At 43.3% G+C, this 17,736-nt stretch overlaps 1 protein-coding gene across 5 annotated transcripts in view; it reads right to left on the bottom strand.

Annotated features, from left to right (window-relative positions):
• Positions 1-17,736, bottom strand: part of LOC119728934 (mediator of DNA damage checkpoint protein 1-like) — a 45,555-nt gene that overhangs the window by 4,770 nt on the left and 23,049 nt on the right. For 2 of the 5 annotated variants that reach the window (XM_038201379.1, XM_038201380.1), the window contains exons 6-19: positions 16,735-16,842; positions 15,462-15,624; positions 14,548-14,619; positions 14,046-14,081; positions 13,280-13,402; positions 11,533-11,643; positions 10,103-10,722; positions 8,603-8,984; positions 8,010-8,386; positions 7,132-7,293; positions 4,380-5,828; positions 3,594-3,797; positions 2,668-2,736; positions 1,169-1,268 (exon numbers count right to left, since the gene is read on the bottom strand). In XM_038201379.1, the coding sequence (XP_038057307.1) occupies positions 1,169-1,268; positions 2,668-2,736; positions 3,594-3,797; positions 4,380-5,828; positions 7,132-7,293; positions 8,010-8,386; positions 8,603-8,984; positions 10,103-10,722; positions 11,533-11,643; positions 13,280-13,402; positions 14,046-14,081; positions 14,548-14,619; positions 15,462-15,624; positions 16,735-16,842 (3,976 nt within the window). The remainder of the gene's footprint in view (positions 1-1,168; positions 1,269-2,667; positions 2,737-3,593; positions 3,798-4,379; positions 5,829-7,131; positions 7,294-8,009; positions 8,387-8,602; positions 8,985-10,102; positions 10,723-11,532; positions 11,644-13,279; positions 13,403-14,045; positions 14,082-14,547; positions 14,620-15,461; positions 15,625-16,734; positions 16,843-17,736) is intronic. The other 3 variants (XM_038201381.1, XM_038201382.1, XM_038201383.1) reach the window with 3 other exon arrangements.

Raw genomic sequence — 17,736 nt, 5'->3', positions numbered from 1 at the left:
GCTGTTTTCCCAGCAACATGAAAGTTACGCACTTTTCGGTGAGACATTGAACGAAAAAAATCAACAGAAGTTCAGTTACTGAATTATTTCTCCACAAAATTCAAATTCTAAGCTGCCAGACAATAATTCAGCTCTCAAAGGGCGGGTTCATTTCTTAGCGCAAAATTAAAGCCCTTTTACGTCGCAACAGGGTATCAAAGTGCTTTACAATAATTATTTTCCCTGTTTTAACGGGCAAACAGTCCTGAAACCTTCTCAGCTACCTGTGGAGTATACAACTCAATGCTGCCTTTAGGTTGCAAGGAAGGAAGCTAAATCAACTACAATAAACCATCTCTGCCCTCACAGGTACCAATATGAGGGTTGCACATATGCCAAATAATTGGGAATTAAGTTTGTTTGTTTTTATAAGAAATACATACAAATTGATAATGCGCTAGGAGACAAAATATCTATGTTTTGAAGGGCACGGGGCACGCATCTTTAAATATTCTAAGCCGTTTTGAGAATTTTGAATATTTGTAGGGATGGTAAATCATAATGAAAAATAGGTTTTAGTGACTTTAAATTAGACTTGATTTTATACAGAAATACACTTTTCAGACACAAGACAAATAAACAAGATCATCTATGACCAAAGTTGCAACAAACTACGGGCTGCAAAGAAGCACAGTTACATAAAAAATGGGAAAAATGAAATGTTCACACGATTAACGTTCATACAACCCAGTAACTCACTACTGAGTTATAGCCAAATCCTTCACAACTTAAATCACAATTCAATCATAAGTCAATCGTAATTCCACCAAAAGTCAATCACTAGTCAAATCACAAGCCAATTACAAGTCTGTCTCAAGTCCAAAACACAAGTTGATCATATTAAATCAGAAGTCGAATCACAAGTAGATCACAAGTCAAATCGCAAGTCCATCACTAGTTAAATAACAACTCCATCACAAGTCAAATTACAAATCCATCACGAGTCTATCACAAGTCACAAGGAACAGAGGATGAACACAGGAATAACTTTTTATCGTGAATAGCTTGCCACTTCATTTGAGACGAGATGAATTGCGATTGACTTCTGATTGGCTGAAGATTGACTTATGATGGACTTAAGATTGACTTATGATGGACTTGTGAGGACTTGACTACATCTCTGACTTACCGACAAACGTTTTGTGCAGTTGGCACTGGTCCAGCCACTTAGGAGCGATGATCAAGGCGCCCCTGGATAGACAGCACAAGAACTTGACAGTGCGACGGACCTGTCAACAAGAAGAAGAAACCAGTAGGTATGAAATTGGAAATTCGGATTGGAAATTCTGGTGCATGGTAAGACAAATAGGAACAATAGAGGGTGCTGTTATGATGCCATTTGAGGATATAAAGAGTTGTCTTTACAATTTAATAATGCAAGATTAGAAACTGCAACAGCTCAAAAATCACATTTTTACAATCATCATTTTTGTAGATTTAAGTTAAGTTATTAAACTGCTTCAATAAATTTGTTAATCTGTTAGTCATTTTACCATTCAAACTGTAGTCAAGTTGAATCCTCGATCCCGATTGGTCGATCCATGGCAACAACAGTGCGATATGAGGCTGTATTGCACGGTACATATCGCACCCTGCGTATTGCGCTATTCCAAGATGCGAGCGACATTCCAGCTGCATGCGCTAAATCGCTAAAAGGTTCGTGTAAAGCGATGGTCCAACTTTACTGCGCGTCAAGTTTGCTTAAAGATAAATTCGTTATCAGGCTCGCGCTCGTGGAACACGGAAAATGTAGTGCGTCTGTGTCCCACAGTGGGACACAGACGCACTACATTATTCCGTGTTCCACTCGCGCTCGCAGGATAACTTATATTAGATCGCGGTCCGTATTGCGCTGTTCTAAGATGCGCACGCCATTTCTACAGCGTGCGTGTGTAATAAGATAGCCGTTGAAAAGGTTGTGTACAGCGTGCATCTTCCATCTTTACTGTGCATCAACTTTCCTTGAAGATAGATTTGTTATCCCACTCGCACTTGTGGAACACGGAAAATGTAAAGTGTCTGTGTCCCATGTGCAACCAGGCCTTTGGCCTCATGGCATTAAGGGACACAGACACTCTACATTATCCGCTGTTCCACCCGCACCGTTTGTAACAGTATAAAGGTCAGGTGGTCTCAGGAATGCTTTACAGGCCTGATGGGCAGGGGTAGTAATATCGTTTCGGTTTTGCGGTAACACCATGTGGTAATAACTACTGCTTAGAAGATATTAGTTCTGAGAAGAACTTGTCCTGCTTATTATCAACTTGCTAAGTAGTTTTTGTTCTGTTTAGAACAGTCCTGCTGTAAGTTCTAAAAGAACTTGTCTTTGGTCTCAACGTTTCGACTAGCCTGCTCTAGTCATCGTCAGGAGACTGTCGATGACTAGAGCAAGTTCTTTTAGAACTTACAGCAGGACTGTTCTAAACAGAACAAAAACTACTTAGCAAGTTGATAATAAGCAGGACAAGTTCTTCTCAGAACTAATATCTTCTAAGCAGTAGTTATTACCACATGGTGTTACCGCAAAACCGAAACGATACCGATACCCCACCATGCAAAGCCTCAAATCTTATAGGGGTAGTAATAGTTGACTATTACAATGATTGTTATTCTTATTATCTTAAATACCTTATCTGTGACCAGATGAGTGCAGTCAAAAACGGATTCTACCAATTCGCCTCCTAGACTTGTTACGATCTGTGAGAGAACCAAAACAAAATGAACGTGACAAATGACACAAACAGAAAGACCTGTGTAAAAGCTATGTCCTCCCAGAGTAATGTTGTGCATCGGATCAGGTTGACCAGGCCAAACCGATCCGAAACATTACACCGGTACAAAATCGGAACCAAAACCGATGTGAACTCCCCAAAGCCGACTCAACCCAACCCGACAAAACTCAAGCCAAAACCGACTCAAACTTACCCCCAAACAGTGGCGTAGCCACGGGGGGCGTGGGGGGCGACAGCCCCCCCCCCCATGAAACCTTGTCGCCCCCCCAGTCGCCCCCCCCCCCCCACTGAGATTTTGAGTTTCTAAAAAAATTATCATTGATCTACATGACGCCCCCCCATGAAATGTTCCAGCCCCCCCCCCACTGAAAAATTCCTGGCTACGCCACTGCCCCCAAAACCCCCAAATATCTGGCTTGGACAACTGTGTATGCTTTGTGTGCATCGTGTGCAAATTGTCATCTCCCACGATTTCATTTGTCAGAGTTGTGGGACAAATAAGTAGGACAAAGTAAGAATTTCAAGAAAAGGTAGGAAAAGTAGGAGTAAAATAAACACAAACTAGGAAAAAGTAGGAATACTTGAAAGACTGCCAGGACTTTTGAATCATTGCTTTGCATCAATTAGATATAGTTAACTGGCTCTGTAACGGACTTAACATTTTCTTTCAGAACGCTGAAATTTGCCCTTAAATAAAAAATAACAAAGTGGTTGGAAGAAAAAAATGGAATAGGCCTGTGTCGAAGAGCATTGGTGAGAAGCTTTAAAGTGTAATTTGTAAAAAAATAATATAAAAAATTTAACATTGTAAAAAAATCTCACCTTCTCCCAAGTTTTATTTACGACCCCGGTGAACATAACCTTGGGCTTGGTTTCACTGGGTCGTTTCCGTAGCGATGGACTGGAGACTTCGCTCTCGGGCGTCTCTGGGTCTTTGCGCTTCTTGGTCGGTGTTGGGCTGGGCGTGGTTTGGGCGGGCCCCGCCCTCTTACCGCGCCTATTACTTGTAGGTGTGGCTGCCGGTTGCTGTTCAAATATGCCAAATGAATTTGTGTTCATGAATATTCAAATGAATTTTTATTGACATTCCTTTACAATTATTACAATATTATATTATTATTACTATATGTCTTTATTTTTTATTTACTCAACAATAACTTTTTCGTTTGATAAATGAAAGAATACATTTCATGCACTGCGAAAAAAACAATCAACCGTGTTGATGGCCCTTTTTTCACACTTTCAAATACAAAACTTTCAAGTATCATAATAAAGCAGCCTTTCAAATCAAAATCTAAAATTATCACAAATGTGGGTATGATTTCACTGTGCACAAATGAACTTACACTCATGCGTATAAGTTCTTCTGACGATTTTTATTCTTTGGGAAACCACATCTCTGCGGCTGCTTTCGTTGTACCAGGTACTCTCGCTTTACATTCAGAATTCACCGCTGAAATTGCATCTCCTCTCTTTCAATATTTTGCACAATCACGCTTTCGCATTTAAAATGTCTGTGCCCTTGACGTGTTCAAAAGTATACTTCATGAAGGAATGAAAAAAATAGTGCTCTGTGGTTTCCCCCTGAAAAATAAAAAACCTCCTTACCTCTTCTTTTTGAGGTGTTTCCATCGTCCCCGAGTTTCTTCCCTTCTTCTTGCTTCTCCCCTGCGTGGCAGTTTCTGCCTTGTCTGAAGTCGCTGTCTGAGGCTGAGAGGTCACAGGGGGAGATTCTGTTGACCTCTGACCTTCGTCTTGCTTAGCTCCTTTTCGGGGACGTCCCCCTCTTTTAACTGGCTCTGGGGCCACGAATGCATCCTGTTTTTGAGATGCTGTATCAGGTGACTTTGATTTGGTCTGCGGCGTAGTTTGTTTTTTATGACTAGACGGTGCTGACGTCTTTGCTGGTTTTAAGTTAGACGGAAGTAAAGAAGGGCTATCATTTGATTCCAGGCTGTCGGTTTTATTTTCTGATATGGAACTGCTTTCTTCAGGATGACTTCTCGATCCAACCTTGTCTTCTGCAACGGCGACAGTGAAGTCTGTAATGGAGGATTGCTTGGGTCCCTTCGTCTGTGGCGTGGCTGCCGATTTGGGTTTTCTGCCCCTCCTGGCTGGTGCGGTGATTTCTTTGGTTTCACTCCCTGTGACATTTTTGTGGTCACGAGATGGTTGGGTTAAATTGGCGATATCCTCTTTGCTCTTTTGGTCCTGTTTAGGAACATCAGTGGATTGTTGGTTGTGCTGACCTCTACCCACTTTTGTTATTGGCTTTGGAAGGGTTTCGGCTACATCGCTCTTTATCACAGCTGACCGCCTGGATTGCCTCCTTCCTGAAGTTGTTGCAGGTTGTCTGCTGCTTTCGGGAGAAGGCTCATCAACCTCCTTGGCAAGCTTCTCCGCTCTTCCTGACGATGTCCCTGCAGCTTTCCCAGTGTTGCTTCTCCTCCCTCTACGTGGCTTCGATGCATCCTCACTCTGCTTCCCATCACAAACCGTCACTTGGACCTGGACTGCGCTCCCAGAAAGGTCTCCCACCTCCACTTGCAAGCTGGATGTCGAGGACATGGACTCTGTGTCATCCGAGTCATGTCCCTCCACAGCCTTCTTGTAGCTGGCCTGCCTCCTTGAGGTCCTTCGAGCGGGAGCTTTCCCCTTCGGCTCTGTCTCATTGTTGTTGGCCTCGATCAGCTGGAACCCACCGACGGACGTCCAGACCATGTCACTGCCTTCCTGCAACTCCAGAGTATCCTCCTCGGAATCCCCATCAGCCAGCTTGCCCTGGGTTGCTAGGACATCCTTGCTGCCTTCCAGGACATCCTTGCTACCCTTCTGCTTCCCCTTGGCAGCCTTTTTGGGCTTTGCCACATCGGATGCTTCCTCCTCTCCCGGAGCTGAGCGGAACTCTTTGGACTTCCTGCGCGTGGGCTTGGCATCGGTCTCCGTGACTGAGCTTGTTGGAGTCTCTTCTCGAAACCTGGCTGGGGCTTTCCTGCCGCGGGCCGATTTCCGAGAGGGAGGATTCACTTCTTCAGAAGCGGCTTCCTCTGGTGGTGTCTGAAATAGGAGAACAACAAAACATATCTAGCAGCTACATGTATTACAACAAAGTACATATTTACAATAGAAGACATTTAACGTTGAAGTGGTGCTCGCTATTTGCTTGTAGGTACTTCCCATCATACTAACGTACATGCCATTTTTCTGCTTTCATGGGAATTCGGTTAACTACTCGTGAGTACTCGACTACTCGCAAGACATTTCTGTGTCAGTACTCGAGTAAAAAGATCCACTGCTCGCCCAGGCCTAATTTATATAGACTGAACCTATAGACTGTTTGCACTGCAGCCATCTTGGAGGTGTGTGCTTTTGTTTAACCCTAACTCCCTAGGCCTTTTTGCTAGGATGTAGCCTCAATCCTGCAAAATCCTCCAATTGGCCTCATGGAAAAATAGCATATAGCCTCATTCCTGGAAATTCCTCCGTTGTTTCTTGAATATGGTCCATGGAGGGGTGACCACTGCCTGAATCCTGCAAAATCCTCCGGCTATGACTGTCAATAGGCTGAGGCAGAGGCAGTGACATCCTGGAGCAGTGCGGAGGATGTCAAGTATAATCAAGGACTAAATTATGCACAGCTGAGCATAAACAACACAAGGTCCGGCCCAAGACCTTGACACAGTGCGTACTCCGAAATCAGCAACGCACTTTGGCCATGTAAGCTCAATCCTGCAAATTCCTCCAATTTGCAAAAAGGATTTTGGAGGATTCAGGGCGGTTAATAGGGTTAACGGGGGTACGCATGAGTGGACCTCTTGTGCATTCATTGTGAACAAATTCGTCACCGTCACCACAAACTGACACTCACGCGTGCGTGAGTGCACTGCACACACGCGTATTTACAGAACCGTGATATTTTGGGTTTCACGAACTGACATCCTCCAGAGAGCTGCACTTTTAGAGCGCACCCCGTGCATTTTCGGTTTCACGAACTGACACTGATCTTAATTTTACCAATTGAAACGCTTTTTAATTAAAAATTTGTATAACCACACAAGCACACGGATAGATTAAATTCGTGTCAAACCTTTTTTCTCCGTTCTGTATTAACGCATCAAGCTTGGGTGTCAGTTTGTGAAAACGAAAATGTATGGGGTGCGCTCTAAAAGTGCCGCACTGTGGAGGATGTTGGTTCGTGCAGCGCACTCATGCGCGCGTGAGTGTCAGTTCGTGGTGACGGTGACGAATTGACATGACAAAGCACACCTCAAGGCTAGCTACTGAATGCAATCCATCTATTTATTTCCCCAGACTGTGATTGGTTAGGTGGTGTTTTTTGTACAGTGGTGTAGTCATCTACCTGTTCCTTGAAGGCGACCCTGCGTGTTCTCTGAGGGTGTTTCTTCTCTGGGCTGGCCATGGCGGAGCGGACAGGCACCTTGCGCAGCATGGAGGAGATGCGAGACATGCCGACGAGGGGTTGCATCTCGTCGACTGCTCCGTCTTGGCTGTCGGGTACTTGCTGAAATCAAACAAAGGAGGTCTTCTTTAAAAGGCATATACCGTAGGATCATTTGCATTTATCCCAAAGTAACCAACTGAATTATTATTTTCAAAAAAAGCTTACTTGGATTAACCCTCCAATGGAAACATGCATTGTCAGCCTGGTTATTACTTGGGTCAATATTGGTCAAGACCCCCATTGGGTTGTACACAGTAGGCGAGGAAGAAAAGTTTGACCATTGGTGACCTCTTATACAAGAGGAGGGTTAAAGATCATACTGGTGCTAAACGCCCTGTGAAATTATTCCATCTGGCTTGCCGTCATTTGGAAGAAATCTTGAAATGTAGGTGATTCCTAAGGATCAGTCAGTTGGCTCATCTAGGTTGGTTTCAAAGCGGACGCAAATTTAAAATCTGCTGGAATTGACATGTAGGTCATGGCAACTCGAAAGGTCTACATTAGATACAGTGAAATCTCGATTTAGTCAAACTCTGATAACTCAAAACAACTGTTAAGCCAAACAAAGAATCCATTCCCTTCAGTAGTATAACAATGATATACAACCCTGCTTAACTCAAAACTCTGCCTAAGTCAAATTTTGAACCTGTTCCCTTGAGGTTTGAGATATCGAGATTTCACTGTAGTATACAAAAATTATAGGGAAAAAAATTGACAACTCTTTCAAAAAGGCGACGCCATAAAAACAATCTTTGGAAATTGGACGCACTGCTTACCGTTTCCTCCAATCCGTCTCCGCGGTTACCTCCTGGTTTTGTCCCGGCAATGCTCGGACCTGCTGATGTCTCTTTCTGTCCTCCATTTTGATTGGCCGGCTGGGTCACGTGACCCAAGGAGGTGGAGGGATTAGTGATGATGTCCAGTGTATCGTCGTCTGTGTCGTCTGTGCCATAGGCCTGCGTGGCGGCCGTTGTGTCGTCTTCGTCTTCTGTAGTGTTGTATTGGAGTGTTGGGGCGTCTGGATGACTGTGGATGTCTGGGGTTTCGTCCTCGTCCTTGTCCACCCCGTAGGCCTGTGTGGCGGCTGTTGTGTCGTCTTCATCTTCAGTGGTGTTGTACTGGAGGGTCGGGACGTCTGGTTGGCCTGCAATATCTGTACACAAGACAAGAAAATTCGAGAGGCAGGGCTGTTGGAGGATTTTGAAGGATTGAGGTCATGAGTATCCTTCATTTGAATATACATGTAAGTGCAAAATTTTGGAGGATTTTGGAGGATTGAGGATGGTTCCTTGCAAACGGGCCAAGAGGGTTAGGGTTAAAGGAAAGGGTAATCTCTCATTTACTGTCAGTCTGATGTCCATGTCGGTACCTGATTCTTTCCCAGCCGGTTGGGTTTCCATCTCCGCGTATCCCATCATTCTCTCCTCTCCCTCATCCAATGGCATCCCGGTATCCGTGGCGTCATCCTCGTCATCATCGTTGTACGCAAGTGTGGCCTCGTCGCACGGACCGTACCCGGCATCTGACGACCCTTCGTCACCGAGACCTGCTTTGGGCTGTCCGGACGCCAAATCTTCTTTGATATCATCGTAGGCTAGTGTCGGCGCATCTGAAAACACCGTTGCTTGCTCTCTGGCCGTCTGCTGTCTCCTCCTGCCCGTATTTGGCTTGGGTTGCTCTTCATCCAAATCGGAATCCGTTGTAGTGTAGGCCTGCGCTTCAGCTATGGCTAAGGCAGATACATCCATGTCCTGTGTTTGAAATAACGAAAAAAGGAAAGAAAGAATAATACAAAAAGTTTCAGGAACAATAACAGATAATAGACCTTATGTGCTGCGGGTGGCTCATACAATCATGAAAGAAGTTCATCAGGCTGGTGAATTTTCAACTTTGTAAATGAATTTTCTATTAACACAGCCAATTACTTACGTAGTTTTGTTTACGTTTCGACTAGTTTCACTAGTCATCCTCAGAACGAAGCACCACCAGTCGGTTGGTGGCGCTGTTTCTTGCTGCGGCCACTAGATGGTGGTCTGGCCCCTTGTGTCCTCCCCCGGGGTGGTACTTGGGGTATGAGGGGGTCAGAACACGCTAGAGACAACAATCATGTGATGAATTGGACAGATAGTGAAATCTTGCGCAGGGAGGGCGACAAATTTAGACGTTAGATACGGGAAAGTCTATGGATAAGGAGACGACGATCAACTCTTAACAGAGATGAGGGAGGGTATGAACTGTCACACATATGGGCCCCCCTCATACCCCAAGTACCACCCCGGGGGAGGACACAAGTGGCCAGACCACCATCTAGTGGCCGCAGCAGGAAACAGCGCCACCAACCGACTGGTGGTGCTTCGTTCTGAGGATGACTAGTGAAACTAGTCGAAACGTAAACGAAACTACGTAAGTAATTGGCTGTGTTAATAGAAAATTCATTTACAATGTCTCGTACAATGTTCTTTGATTGTTTAATTCAGTAACCATGAACGCAGAAAAGGTTCACTCATGCCTAGCCCTGCGCTACAAAACCATTGCCCCCTGACCTTGACGTATTAGGTCTATAAAAACGCTGGCCGGTTTTCATCAAAAACATTGACTAGATATAATTTATATACAGAGCAATGCAAATGAGCATTCACTACAAATTCCAGAAATTTCTGCTAAGTGGATTAGCCACTTTTCCCCGGTAATATATCTGTAACCACAAATGCAATTGTATTATGTTAAGCAGTTGCTAATCAACTTTTCATGACTCCTTGTAAAATAACAAACATCCATGACTTTTCCATGACAATTCCAGGATTTTCCTGGAATTTCCAGGATTTTTCCATGACTGAGGGAACACTGCCATTACACCAGGAATTCTCACCTCTTCATCATCTTCCTCAGTTGTATAAGCAATGGTAGGCTCCAACCCAATGTCCACCTTGACCTTTGACCTTTTGTCATCGTCCTCTACATCCATATCGTACTTTAATGTAGGCTCAACGACCCTGCGTTTCTGCACATCTGCGTCGCTATCAGTTTCCCCCTGATCAGGTCCGGCATCCGGACTCTCTTCCTGCATGTCGTACTTGACAGTCGGGTCCAATGTCTGCACTGCCCGGCGCTTCGACCTGATTCCGAACTCATCATCTTCATCGGACTGCTCGTCGGTTTCGGTGCAGAAGGCTTGGGTGGCCAGGTCGGGAAACGCAAGCGTGGGCTCGTCGTCGTTCTCGCTCGTGTCCCGAGCTTGAGGGCGCTCTTTACTCGATTTGTCGGCATCGTCGTCCGACTGGTCGTCCGTGTCTGCACAGTAGGCCTGGGTCGCCAGGTCCGTGTAGGCAAGTGTTGACGTTTCTCCATCCTCGTCGGTGTAGCCTTGAGGGTGCTTTTCAGGGGCCCCCGCAGCCTCTTGTTGAGGGTAGGGTTTGGGTCTCGCTGGTCTCTTGACCGGACTTGTCTCATCGTCAGTTGAAAGATTTAAAATCATAGTGGGTTCCACACCTAGACAACAAATGAAAGACAAATTATTTAAATTTCCAAAATAAGTGGTTAAGGAGCGCCATGGTCCAATGGCAACGGTGTTCGACTCATGTACGAAGAATTCGAACCCTTACTAGAAACACTGTACTTGTGTTCTTGAGCAAGACACTCTACTACAATTGTCTGAAGTATAAATGGACACTTGTGATGGTGAAGACCAGATTGCACTGATTTTGAGCTGCTGCAGAAAAATGGTGTCAAAGCCTGATGAAACGAAAACAATAGGGATGTATGTGAATTGAATGAAAGAACATTTACCGTTTTTTGTGATCCGTGGACAGAACTTGAAAACAATGCTTGTTTAAATGCCGTTACTTGAAAAGTACATGAGGGATTTGTATGATTCTTATACTAAAAGAAAGCTGATTAATTGGGCTTTCATATCCTAGATTTTGAAAGTTCTACATGCAGAACTTCTTTTAAAAAAATGATCCCGACATTTGGGTTTCCTTTTTTTTGACTCACCCTGTATAAACACCATTGTTATTTTTATTATTTTCAACATACCAGAACTATTTGCATAACCCACATCCAAAATTCCAGAGTCCACCGAAATCCAATTCCACCTAAAAACACAAGTGTACATGTACATTCTAGTACTCAAATGAAATACAGAAACCAAGCCCAAATGTCAAGAACAGCGTTATGTAACAAAGCTAATCCTTGCAATTCTGACTCCAATACTGGTATATAACCATTTCAGATTAGGATTTGGATTCAGGCAGATTGAGGGAGATTAAGAGTTACTGATCCTCTGTTTTAGCTGCTTACTTGTTCTCTTGTTTTTCTTTCTGGTTCCCTTGTGACTTTCCATCTCATCCTCCGATTCTGGCACAGCAAAGGCCTGGGTGGGTGCATCAAACAGGCTCTGTCTTATCTCATCTGAAAAATGTGGGCATAAAAATATACAATAAATAAATAAATAAATGGAATGGCTGATAAACTCTTTGCAAAAAGCAAACCTAGGTATTGGCTCAAAATCAGCTCATTGCAATGGTCTAACTTTATATAGACGAACTGACAGGGCTTAAACCCTAACAAACCCGAATCCTCCAATTTTAATAAGGGAATAAATATGTGCTTGGCTCGTTTTTAGTACGCTTAAAACCGGCGCAGGGGCATTGGCGCTCATTATTGGCGACCGGGCGCTCATTATTGGCGACCGGGCCCCTGAGCAGGTTTTAAACGTACTTGTTTAATACCAGCCAAGCACTTTACTTCTTCCCATTCAAAAATACCTTGGAGTCAAAAAGTCAAAACATGTCAAAATTTTCAACGATTTTGTTCAACAATATTACTTCATGTTTTTTTAAACACCCCTCTAGCTATGTTACGGTATGTGCCTCTCACGAGTAGCTGTAAACATCTCCTCATATGGAGATTGGCACTTGTGGCGCATACTGCGCAATGTGGCGCATACTGCGCGATGTGGCGCATACTGCGTGATGTGGCGCAGAACGCAGCGGTGCAGAACGCAGCGGTACTGGTGTTGTGTGAATTTAGGGTTCAATGGAGTACTGACTCATTTGTAAAACTGCGCATTCCTAAGTGAAGATTGTGAATGTTCAACCAAATAAAGGGTATTAATTAAAGGACCAGATTTCAGAGGAGTCCAAATTTCATGTGACACTGGAAAAGTGTTTAAAACCAGCCAGCCGGTGTTTTACCAACCGTTGAAAACCACCGACATTACGGCCTCTCGACCAATAGGAATGGGTAAACTGTCTCAGGTATGAATATGATTTTTACACGCACAGGGTTAAAGACCATCTTACACACACATAGACAACTTTAAGACCAGTTATCGCAATCTGCCCCATAATTGATTGCCTTCATCAGAAGGACTAAAAACAATTCAAAATGAGGTGATGCAAAAGTTCGTCATCTCTAGGGGGAAAGCATGTGATGAAGAGTTTATGGGTCATTCTATAAATTTTGGGTCCAAAGTGTGACATTTTTCCCATCACTGTTACCCTCAAATGATTTTATATTAATTGGGTTGGCAGTTTGTTATTCATAATCACTCTTGGAGGACGACTGCATTAACCCTCTTATGCAAACATACACTCTGTACAAAAGTTTTCCTTTCAGTCAAAATCAGTTGAGTGACTGTTTTTAACAGTTAAGAGCTCCCAGCCCACATAAAGCAGGATTGACCGGCTGTGGCTGTTTATGTAACTTGATACAGCTATGCTTTGACTGTAGGTGATTGACAAGCCAGCTGTGCCTACCAATTGCCTGCTTTTGTCTGTTGACTGAATCTGACAAGTCAGAGTGCTAGCTTGAAATATGATCTGACTGTTAGTGACTAGCCTGTGTAAAAGGCATGGCAGGGGAAGAGAATTTTTTGACTGTCTGTGACTCTTCAGAAAGTAGAATGGTTAAGGAGTGCATCTGAATTATATAACCATAGGCTAGATATATCAGATGTACATGTCACAGAGACAGGAACTAAAGAGGACCCCAAATTTATTGAAGACCCTCATGTCACTTCGCTGCACTTTAGGTGATTAATTACCATCATCTGAATCAGTGTTTGCCGGATAAGCCTGCGTCTCCAGTTCGTCCATGCCTCCATAGGGCTGTGTGGGAGCCATAGCCAGAGCACTGACATCCAGCTCAGAAAGCTTCGATCTTCCAGCTGAGAAAAGAACATTCATGACAAAAAGCCATCAATCAATCAAATACGTTTAACCAGTTCGCGTCGCAGGACATGATAACACGCACTGGCTGCTTTTATACACAGGCACGGCTGACGGGTTAAGACTTCAAGATTGCCTCGACTCGCCTCCGGTTGACGTTTAAACATGCTAATCCCGCGTGCCTTTTGTACACACACACAAAGTCTGTGAAGTCTGTGGAGGCAGACCGCGTGTTGATCTTGAATTGGCAGTTGTACACGGCCTATTGTTACACAGCGCACACCCCGGAGTATTGAAACATATGAGGTTTCAGCAAGAAATATCGTACAAATACTTTTGAAATGACTCTTGCAAATCAGTTTTGTGGCGTTTTTATCAAAAGTTGGCTGGAAAATTTGGCCTTAAGCAAAAATTGAAATGTGGTTAAGGGTATCATTCATTTGGAGATTGACGAAATTTAGTATTTCTGATTATTTAATACTGACCATATTTAGAGGGTCTGGACCTTTGATACAGGTGAACGTCTGTTTTAAAATGTCTTACAAAAAATGTCACAAGGATGTGAGATCTCAATATAAACTGGTTGCTAATTATGTATTTTGCAGAAAAAAATGTCAAGTAATTTTATTATTGTATACTTACCATCTTCAATATCTGACTCATTAATCACAGTGCTCTCTGCAGGAAAAAAACAGACAAAAATTATATATTAGCCGTTTGGTTGTGTTCATCATTTAGAAAATGACGACTTGTGACGATTTAGACTTGTGACGACTTGTGAGGACTTGTGGGGACTTGTGATAGACTTGCGAGAACTTGTGATGGACTTGTGAGGACCTTTGCGGACTTGCGAGAACTTGCGAGAACTTGCAATGACTTGCAAGGACTCATGAGGACTGTGAGGACTTGTGATGACTTGTAATGGACTTACGAGGACTTGCGAGGACTTGCGAGAACTTGCGCGAACTTGTGATGATTTGTGATGTACTTTTGAGGACTTGGGAGAGCCTGTGTGGTCTGGTGAGGACTTGTGGGGACCTGTGAGGACTTGGAAGGACTTGTGAGGACTTGTGATAGACTTGTGAGGACTTGCGAGGACATGTGATTTTGCGGGGACTTTCATGAAATTGCGGGAATGACTCACCAGCTGAGGGCTTGGTGGCTGGTGTCTCTGCTATACTCCCTGGAGAAATGGAGCTATCTGCCACAGCTTTAACTATCACAGGGGGAAAAAAACAAAAGAATAAAAACAAAGGGTTCTGTCAAAAAACAGTCTCTTCTGGGCAGCTGATCAAAAATATATGTTTTTAAAATGGTGCTAAAATGTTTATCTTGCCCTTTTCAATGACTGTTTAACAGACCTTCATTGACAAAAGTGTGCCCATTTGAAGTTCTTGATGTCAGGTTTTCACCAATTTCAGAGAAATTGCCAGAATTTCTGAAATTGATGCACCTCTACAAAGCATCCCAAATAATTCAGGTCAAATCACAAGTCAATCACAAGTCAGTCAAAAGTCAATCGTACCAATATGTCAATCATAAGTCAAATCACAAGTCAATCACAAATCAATCACAAGTCAGTTACAAGTCAATTGCAAATCAATCACAAATCAATCACAAGTCAATCACAAGTCACTCACAAGTCAATTGCAAATCAATCACAAGTCAATCATAAGTCAATAGCAAATCAATCACAAGTCACTTACAAGTCAAATCACATCGTCAATTGTAAATCAATCACAAGTCAATCGCAAATCAATCACAAATCAATCATTAGTCAATCACAAGTCAATCACAAGCCAAACACAAGTCAATCACTAGTCAATCACAAGTCACTCACAAGTCATATCACAAAGTCCATCACACGTCAATCACAAGTCAATTACAAGTCATCTAGTCTCGAATGAACTTTGACAAAGGACTTTCCTTTGTCGGGTTTTATCCCTTAACTTTTGACCTCACTGGTTATCAACTTGTGACTGACTTGTGATTTGTCTTATGTCTGACTTGCACTTGAGCTTGTGATGGACTTGACAACAATTCCGACCATTACCGTACCTGCTTCGGCAGGTGCATTGTCATCTGAACTCTCGGCAAAGACCAGGGTAGCTCCCTCCCGTTGCGGTGTCTCCAGAATAATAGTGTGCCTGCTCTCCCTGTCCTGGTGGGCTTGGGTTGGCTGCAGGATGTCGTAGCTGGAACTGGACCCTAAGTCTGGTCCCTGGAAGAGAGATAAATGATACTATCAAAAGGGATTTAGTGGAATAGTTGATTAACTCTGTTCCAAGTGGATTCATTTGAGGGCAAACATGCCCTCATTATATTGTCTTCCTGAAGGGAATGAACGTTGCATCCTGTCGCCACTTTTGTCATCATATTTTATCTCAATGAAGGTCAGTCATTGCAAAATTTTGAAAAGACATGAATGCACTCAACTCTCCATAGACTTTGTACACAACCTACCGTAAGAAGTGGTGTCTGGATACCTCATTGTTTTTTAGTCAAGGATTGTTAAGATTTTTTGGTGGAAATTGGACTGTTAAGTTGTTTGTGGAAATTGGATTGGCATTTGCTTTTTTTAAAATAAATTTTGATTAAGATTGAATTGGGAATAGGACTATTTGGGTTCTCATGAAAATCTTATAGGCCTACATGTAGGTTGGCTCGTACATCCAGGAACTTCCTTACATGCATCTCGTTCACAGATCCATTTTCATAAACTTGAAGGGTTCTGGCGTCTGGAGTGCTGAATGGTATTAGGGGCCAATCATCCTTACTCGCAGCGCAGGGCTGAATTGTGAAGGAAACAGCTACAATGTGGTCGAGCCGAAGGCATGTAAAGGCACCTTAAAGGCAGCCACAAAACGACCCATGTCTGACCACGGAGCACAACCAGAGATTGAAAGTGTTGATTTTTTTTGCGGAGGGGAGAAACCAGAGAACTGGGAGAAAAACCCTTGTGGCACAGGAGAGAATCAACCAACAACTCTACTCACATGTGACCCCAGCCGGGAATCGAACCCGAGCCACAGTGGTGAGTAGCGAGTGCTTCATGCACTAGTCACCCCTGAGACCACATGCTAAATGAAAAGATGTTTTGACCAGCTGACAATAGTTGACTATAGACAAATATGGCGGCAGCCATTTTCTGCGGTGGAGCAAGGTTTGCGCGAGTCGCGCTCGGGTAGTACACACACCTTCAGACTCCTTCGACCAATAGGAATACCAAAATGCATGCGTGCTTTGTCTTTAAGAATGCATGCAGCATGCACGTAAGCGTGACACCACCGCAGTAAAAGCTTTAAATTCTGGTCACCGGATTCCATTATACCTTGACTGGCTGCGCCTTGTCCTTAGCATTCTGTGAGTCCAGCAGCATTGACTCAGAGCCAGTATCAGACTCATCATCATCACTATCTTCAGCTAGCTCTGTGGGCTTCTGCAACAAAACAGAGAGAAAAACAAGAATTTATTACTTTTTCCCCATTGGAAAAAAGAATACATGAAAGAAAAACCCATGTCAGTTTGGGGGTGGTCATTCATTCATTCATTTTCATTATGAGAACACAAACAAATTCTTTCCAGTCATTAAAACACAAAAAAAAAAAAAAAAACCACGGTGGATACCAAAAGTAAAAATGCATCTAAAGTACACAATAAAAATTAATTTAAAAAAAAAGTATGAAAAAAGGAGCAGAACACATCTTTTTAGAATTCTACCACAAATTCCACCAGGTCCAGATGGGGAAATTCCTCAAAACGGTGACCACATTTTAGCAACGACACTTTCTTGATAAATGGGCAATTGTGTTTAACGGTAATGGGATCACTTGCCCTGTGTGCGATTTCTTGTTTCTTTTTTTTTAAACAAAATTTTGCTCAAAATAGGTATTGTGCAAAACAACAAACCAGCATTTTTGCCATACATGTGGCCGCAATCCTGCAAAATCCTCCATTTAGGCACTAGGGGGTGCTGTTTAGGTTAAAAATGTACCGAAAACTGGCGCACTTACGTACAATGCATCAAGATGGTACATTTAAAACTTTTGTGCTGTTTGTTCTGTTTGTCAGTGGTATTTAACAGTTTTGGGCTGTTGCAAAGTTAGAAAATAACCTTAAAATGTGCATTTTTTGTTTCTCACCAACCAAAATTCTATGGGGGATGATCTGATGGCACATCCCCCACCTGGTCAAAAAGTGTGTGTGGGGGGGGGGGGGGATATATCTCCCCCCCCCCCCCCCCCCCCCCCCCGAGATTGTGAACTTTTTCTTGCAAGCCCTTAGATCACAACCAGGATACAGCGTTGATAAAAAAAAAATTGGTGAAGAGCAA

Source organism: Patiria miniata, unplaced genomic scaffold, assembly GCF_015706575.1.
Source record: "Patiria miniata isolate m_02_andy unplaced genomic scaffold, ASM1570657v1 HiC_scaffold_20, whole genome shotgun sequence".
In the NCBI taxonomy this organism is placed as follows: Eukaryota; Metazoa; Echinodermata; class Asteroidea; order Valvatida; family Asterinidae; genus Patiria; species Patiria miniata.
Note: the sequence above shows the minus strand (reverse complement) of the source record. Positions and strands in the feature narration are given on the sequence as shown.